This window comes from Carex rostrata, chromosome 21, assembly GCF_964058835.1.
Source record: "Carex rostrata chromosome 21, lpCarRost1.2, whole genome shotgun sequence".
In the NCBI taxonomy this organism is placed as follows: Eukaryota; Viridiplantae; Streptophyta; class Magnoliopsida; order Poales; family Cyperaceae; genus Carex; species Carex rostrata.
In genome coordinates, this window is record NC_135938.1 from 2,367,892 (window position 1) to 2,375,398 (window position 7,507).

At 32.1% G+C, this 7,507-nt stretch overlaps 1 protein-coding gene across 1 annotated transcript; it reads left to right on the forward strand.

The window, feature by feature from the left end:
- The first annotated feature begins 2,421 nt into the window (after positions 1 to 2,421).
- Positions 2,422 to 4,227, forward strand: LOC144573574 (protein LURP-one-related 7-like). Its single transcript, XM_078323355.1, has 3 exons — positions 2,422 to 2,727; positions 3,019 to 3,228; positions 3,738 to 4,227. The coding sequence occupies exons 1-3, from the start codon at positions 2,500 to 2,502 to the stop codon at positions 3,861 to 3,863; spliced, it is 564 nt and encodes a 187-aa protein (XP_078179481.1). The 5' UTR covers positions 2,422 to 2,499; the 3' UTR covers positions 3,864 to 4,227.
- Positions 4,228 to 7,507: the final 3,280 nt, after the last annotated feature.

The following is a 7,507-nucleotide window of genomic DNA, read 5'->3' on the forward strand; positions in this document are numbered from 1 at the left end:
TGTAAAAGTTTTTAATTGTTGTTTTCTTATTTTTTAATTTATTTATAAATATTTTCTTATTTTATTTGTACCATTCTAGTAATATTTTTTTATTAGAAATGGTTCATCTTTTTAATATTATTATTTAATCAATTTTATTTAATTTCATTAATATAATTTAAAAAAAATATGTTTATCAAATGTTACAATTTACAACCCATTAAAATATTAAATTTATAGTATATTATTGGTCTAAATAAATTGATGATGGCATGACAGTTTTTTTTTCATTGTAATTTTATATTTAATTATTTTTTTATATTAAGCTAACTTTAACATAATTGGTTAAAATCAATACAGAAATAACGCTATACTATTTACAAAAAATAATTAAATAAAAAATCATTTATAACTAAACTAAATTAAACTAAAACAATCAAATAAATATACATATTTTAAAATAAATAAATATTTTCCACAATTAATCCCATGATACAAATGAACACTCATTTTCTCATATTCACATAATTAATCCTATGCATTTTGTACCTGTGGGTTCCCACTTTTTCAAAAGTGAATTTCTATTCCCATTCCTATTCCTATTTCGTAATCCTGTGACATCCGAACACACCCTAACTGATGAATTCGAATCGTTGGAGTAGAACTAGGGTGTTCTTTAAGTTCGCCAAGTTTTTGCTGAACTCAAGTCTAAAATTCGTCAAATTGGATTTGAATGATGAATTTGAACTGTTGAAGTCCACCTACCTTACGAGTAATGCGTCTACATATGAAAATTTTAAACATTCAAATTAATTTAGTATAAAGTCGAGCGGTCAAAAAACGTTCAAAAAATGAATGCATTAAAATTAATTTATTAACCTTCTAATTTTGACCAATTGACTTTATACTAAATTAATTCAAATGTTTAAAATTTTCATATGTAGGTGCATAACTCGTAAAGTAGGTGGGTTTCAACAGTTCGAATTCATCATTTGAAGCCGATTTAATGGATTTTAGATTTGAGTTCACCAAGGAGCTTGGTGAACTTAAGAACACTCTAGTTCTACTCGTTGGAGTTGAAAGGAATAAAACAGTGGATATAATTTAAAATTATTTGCTGTTTTATAGTACAAATAAGAAGATATTGTCCGTACAATTGGATAATAACAATATTTGAGAAAAGTTCTTATTACTGAGTAAAAATATTCGAACCGTTGTCCGTAAATTTCGACGAGTTGTAAACTTGTCGAAGAGGAGCGGAAAATTAAAATAATATAAGTATTATTTGGAACCTTATTACAATGCCTTAACCTTTTTAAACGCTTGGTACAAACTTCTACAATGTAAATAACAAAATAAACCATACAGCATGCTTACAAAGAAAAAGAAAATAATTGCATTTAGGAGTCTTTTATTCATTGTTTATTGGTGCCGTTAAAATATGAAAGTAAACATTCAATACATAATTTAAAATTAAAGGTGTGATTATATGTTTATTTGTTGAGTAAGAACATGAGTAGAATATTTACATGGGAATATATATATGAGGAGGGATCGGATGACACTCTTTTTTGGTGACATTGGATGACACCGTGCATTTTTAAAGTCCAAATGGTTGATCCAAACCGTTTAACTTGATGGATATGTTAAAATGTGCTTGCAGATCAAATTTTATATTTTTTGGAATTTTTTTACTATTTATTAAGTATTTAACAAAATCGATATATTCAGACCGTTGAATTTTTGTACCCATCTTAATAAATAGTAAAAAAATTCAGAAAAATGTAAAATTTGATTTGCAAGCACATTTTAACATATCCATCAAGTTAAACGGTTTGGATCGACCGTTTGAACTTTAAAAATGCACGGTGTCATCCGATCCCTCCTCTATATATATATATGTTTATTAAAAAAGCTTTTGTAAAATGAAAATTTCCAGTAACAATAGATTGACATTCTATTAAGTCCAGTAAAACTAGTGTGACGGATATGAAAAGATAAGGCCCAGTTTCAAAACAAAATACGGGCCGATCTGGTCCGTTGATTAAACAAGTCTGAAATTTAGGCCCATTTAACCCGGATAGCACTAATCAACCTACCCTTTTGTTAAGTTGCTTCAATTGGTACTATTAATGTGTAACATTCTAATTTAGATAGGATTATAGGATTCAATGCTGGTTCCAACCGTCTGATTTGGTACTTACTATTTTGACGCTGCCGCGTAAGACTCCGACCGTTCTACTTGGGGAAGAACCAAACGAATTCGTATCCTCTGAGATATCTCAAACTTTGCGTGACTTTATAGAAAATCCCAACTGCTTAAATACATTCTACACGAATCTCAAAGCACAAGTAATACTACCCCTACATCACCCCCAATAGACACCGGACACGTCGGTCACGCAAAAGTTGAGATATCTTAGAGGATACGCACTCGAAGCAAACTCCCAATTGGTCTTCTTTTCTCCGATTCGAATCTCCAACAAATCACCCACTAATGACTAATAAGGCGGTCGGGCCATGACCTCGTATCCTGTAATACCAGCACCTTGGGAGATCCCAGTCGACTACAAAATTACCAAATCGCCCTTCCCCTTTTCGCCGCGCCATCTTACCATCTGCGATTCGAGCGGATCTCTCGCCTACCGAGTGATTGACGGTGGATCTTCTTCCACGTCACCCGGTCGACATGTCATGACTCTATTCGAGGTCTCCGGTGCTGCGCTCATTACTGTCGTCCATCAGGAAGTAAACTTTTAATCTTTTCTCTTTTCTCACTGTTTTTGCTTTTGCTTTTTATGTTTATATATTTTTAGTTGAGAAAAATCAATCAAATTATTTGAAATTGGAATTACTAGTTCATATTAATTGAACATAATGTGCCTAATAATTAACATTGTTGATGTTGATGGTGTAACTAATCAGAGAAAGCCTTATAAAAGTTAAGAAGAGCGAGGAAATTGGTAATCTGAACTACCAGCATAAGTTGTTTTTTTTTTCTTATTTATTGTTCATTTTTTTGTTAATTCTGTGATGTAGGATGAGTGGAAGGCCTTCAGAGGGCATGCTAATGAATTCAAAGATTTGATTTTCACAGCACGCAATCTGTCTGACTCAAGATTTAACACAGTGATAGATGTATTCTTGTTAGGAAGAAATATTGAAGATTCAAAACCGAGCTTCAGGTTGACTGGTAACCCATTCAGCAGATCCTGCACTATCACTAAGGAGGATACTGTAGTTGCTCAGGTAAATTATGACAGCACAAAAGTTTCATAAGCTGGTTCCTATTGATATTGTACTGATACTTGCTTAATGGTTAAAGATCATATAAGCCGAGAGAGACAAAGTAGAAATTAAAATAGGACACTGCTGGTAGACCAGCATCTGTATCCTCCCAAATACCTGACTCAACACAATTGAAATGGACTGTCCAGATTTAATTTCAGTCGGTGGGTGATCGGGATGGCAGTAGGGGCAGTATATTTTGTGCTTTGAGATGCGTGCCAAGTTAAAATTTTCATTTTTGGACCGTCCGATTCAATTCTACTCAGTCAGGTAACCTGAGGGGATATGAATCCCATGTAATGGTACCATAGTGGTACGGACCTGATCCATAATTTCCAAACTAAAAAAATTGGTCCCTCCATCAACTTCATAATAAAGAAATGCAAATAATTTAGGATAAAGAAGTAAATTATAGACAGGAATCTTTAGTCTACATGTCTGATTTTTTTTCTCTTTTATTTCTTTTGCAGACTTATCTGTTGTATAAATTGAATAAGAGAATTTATTCACGGCGGAAATTTCGATTAACAATATATCCAAGAAATGACCATGTTCTTGTTTTAGCCATGCTCATAACATTTTTTGGGAAGAGCTGATTGACAGAAATTGTTTTTGTATAGTTGTTCAGCTGACTAGCATTCCTGGGGTGGAAATTTTTGCCACATCCATTGTTCCAATTTGATCTGCACAAATCATGTGTCTGATGGTCTTTTTTACTCTGGAAACTTTTTTGTTATATAAATAGAAAAAATGAATCTCCTATCAAAAAAGACCATCAGACACATGACTTGTCATTAACTTTCCAAGTCATAATAATAGAAAAGTTAATGCCATGACACATAAACTTTTCTGTTTATGCTGTGTGCTTGATTGGTCATGTCTTTATTTCTTTTTATTTTTTATATCATTTAAGGAATGTTATTTGTCATTTTAATATGATATTTTGTTTGAGATTTTTTTATGAAAATATGTCAAAAAGATCAAAAAAAAAATATGTCATTTAAATAATGTTATTTATGTGTAGATGTTATTTAATACGTCATTTAGGTGAATTTTTTTTTATAAAAATATGTCATTTTGTATGAGTTTTTTTTGTTCTCTTATAATATGTTTATGTTGCAACGCACATGCACGATCTAGTCGATACTAGTAAATAAAATGTGGCTAAACAGAATATAAAAAAACATAGCATAAATTTCTTGCTTTAGTCCGAGTTCTGCCCCAAAATTAAACAACTGTGTTTTTTTTTAATTTATTTTTTATTCTCGGTTTCTTGGAGCCTAAACTAGTTAGAATCCATTTATCCTTGTTCTTGTAAATCTCACTTGAGCAACTAAAAGAAGCAGAAATGAACTAATTTCAGTCTAGCTGGTACCAGTATTCTACCAGTTGGTACACACGGATACAAGTGATATGGTACGAAAACATGGTCTGTGGATCCTGGTTAATTGTTAATACAAAAAGAGCAACACCTGCTATGTAAAGATTGAGAGGGACCATTGCAAAGTCAAATTGATATACGATAGGAATTTGGATAAGTATATGGAGATATCTGTTCCAAAATTCAACTTCATACTTAAAAAGAACGAGTAAACTGTGTCAATTCTCTCCAATCTCCATCGAACTTGAGTCTTTTTACTTGATTAAGTATCCTTCTTGCTTTCCTTGATAGGAAAAAATTCTTGTAAAGTCCACACATATTTTGCCAAGTGTATGGCGAACTTACATTGATGCTACTTTCAGAGTTACCAGTAAGCAACAATCAAGGCCAATTTCGGTATTTTAAGATGACGATGCTTCAAAATGGGAGCCATTCGGTTACATTGATTGAAACTTGGTATTTTTAGGAATATCATCTATAACATTTACTGGGAAAAGTACTTAATTTCATCTGATATCAGTACCAGTATGTGCCATCCCAGCTCAGGTAAAATTGAAAGCTTTAGGGACCACTTGGAAGTCAAAAATATAACAATACAAGTTTGAGAAGGCAGTGCAGATGTCTAAATCAAATTTTCATGGTCATTTTAAAATAAAATTCATAAATCATGTAACTTTTCCATCAAAACCGTGTTACTTTTATTCCATCCAGCCTCCTTGTTGGAAGCAATCTTTTTTTCAGAGAATATCCTTTATTGATAGTGAAATTCAATTCCTTCCAAGTCTACAAATTTTATGGCAGGTCTTGTTCACTTTAGATAAGTGTTATTTTCAAATTTAAAAGATAAGTACATAATTGTCATGGTATGAGGCCAACTGGGTACTTTGAAAAAAAAAATGATTTTTGGTTTCTATCAACTTCATGGAAATTTAAGTCAATTCAATTTGATTGAAATTCTCTTTGACGTAAATGTAAAGATGCTTATAGCCAAGGAAGTCCCTAATACAAATTAAATTGACAAGGTATCAGATACTGGTTATGAACAGATCGGCAGCTATTTAAAGTAGGAAAGAATTAGTATATAATTAACTTTTGGGTGTGTCAATTAATATAGGAAGCTAGATAATTAGACAATTACTTTCAACTTGCTAGTTTCGTCAAATTAATGTGATGTCAAATGCAATGGTTGGGTTAATACTTAACAGCGGTATACAGTCAGTGTACCACACTAGTTTGTATTTCTACTCAGCACCAATTTGACTTATTTTTTCTTTTACTGGCATTTTATTTTTGCATGTTTCATTGCCATGTAACATGTTATAATTGTTTAATTATGGGTCATGTATATATTTACAATAAAAAACACAACTCCTATCTCAACCAACGCTCCGGGCTCCCCCGAATTCAGATCCAGTATGTGCAATACTGCACCGAGTGGCGAGTAGAATGATATTTGGATTGTATGTTTTCATTTTGCACGAATCTCAAAAAAGACCCCCACCCCCCCCCCCAAACACACACACACACACACACAAACCCAATCAAAATAAATAAATAAATAAATTATAAAAAACAAATTATAGCTATTGTACCAGCAACATGTATAAAATTACAAGTAGCGTACCAGCAAAGCAGTCAGGAATTTCTATTAGTAAATATACCAGTCCAACTAATCATATTCAAAACTTATGAATAATAAGAAGTGAATTAATTCATCTCTAGTTACAACATATCTTCATATAAATTTGACTGATATCTTAATCCTTCCAACACCTTTAATTGCTGGTTTATTCAAAAGATCAAAGAAAAAGAAAAACGCGCGTATATGTCGGTTATGCCAGTATATATAGTACGTATGGCATTATATTTTATAAATTTATTCTCTTTGGCTTTACCTAAATTGAGAAAGATAAAGCAAATCAAGTTTGGCTTGGTTACCTTGAATCTATGCAAGATGGGGTTATGCTCATCCATTAACAAGATGGGGTTATGCTGGGTGGAAAAGATGGGCACATGAAGAACCATCACATCCATCCATCCATCCTTCAACCTTTACACGGCGCATAGATACATACATACATATATATATATATATATATATATATATATACATATACGTATACATATATGGATGCCTAGCTACTATTTTCAAGCAAAGAAATTTCCAATGAAATACATGGAGGAGATAGTAATGCACGTGCCCTGCTTCTCCACCTTGCAAACCACACCACACCTCACCTAACCCTTCTCTCTCTCTCTCTCTCTCTTTTATTTTTGTGAAACCTCCTTGGCAGTGCCAAGTAGAACATTTCTCTCCCTTGCTCTTGATCACAAAGATTCCCAACAAGTTTTAGTTTCAGTTTTAAGAGTCTTCAGTCTCTAAACTTCTATATATATACATATGTATGTATAAACCGGCCGTACATCTTTGACATCCATAGTAATTTACGGGGCCGGACAAATTGTCTTTCAATTTTAAGAATATAGTCTTTGACCTAGTCACAATAATAATATTTTTTGGATAGGATATTAAATAGCTACGTAACTTGACCTTTAACCTAGTAGATTTACTAGAGTAAATACTTTTGAGTAGCATTGCAAATATTATAAACATAGCTTTAAATGCTTAAATATATATGAGTGCTGGAAATGAAAGTTAGATCAAATTTGAAGGTTTTTTTGTTAAACTAGTTGGGGGATGCACTTGGGGGACCAGAACATTTCTCTTAATAATTATACCACACATCATCAGATATTTTTACTCGACTCGTATTGTATTTGATAAAGTATGGGTAAGATTTTTTTTTTTTTCATTAGCTTACTGAGTATGAGTATGGATAAATTTTTTTTTTAACCAAA

What these genes read in the sequence shown, in the direction of transcription:
- LOC144573574 (XM_078323355.1), top strand. Translation starts at nt 2,500, where the DNA reads ATGACCTCGTATCCTGTAATACCAGCACCTTGGGAGATCCCAGTCGAC. An exon ending in TTACTGTCGTCCATCAGGAA is followed by an intron (nt 2,728 to 3,018) that starts GTAAACTTTTAA and finishes TCTGTGATGTAG; the next exon opens with GATGAGTGGAAGGCCTTCAG. An exon ending in AGGATACTGTAGTTGCTCAG is followed by an intron (nt 3,229 to 3,737) that starts GTAAATTATGAC and finishes TTTCTTTTGCAG; the next exon opens with ACTTATCTGTTGTATAAATT.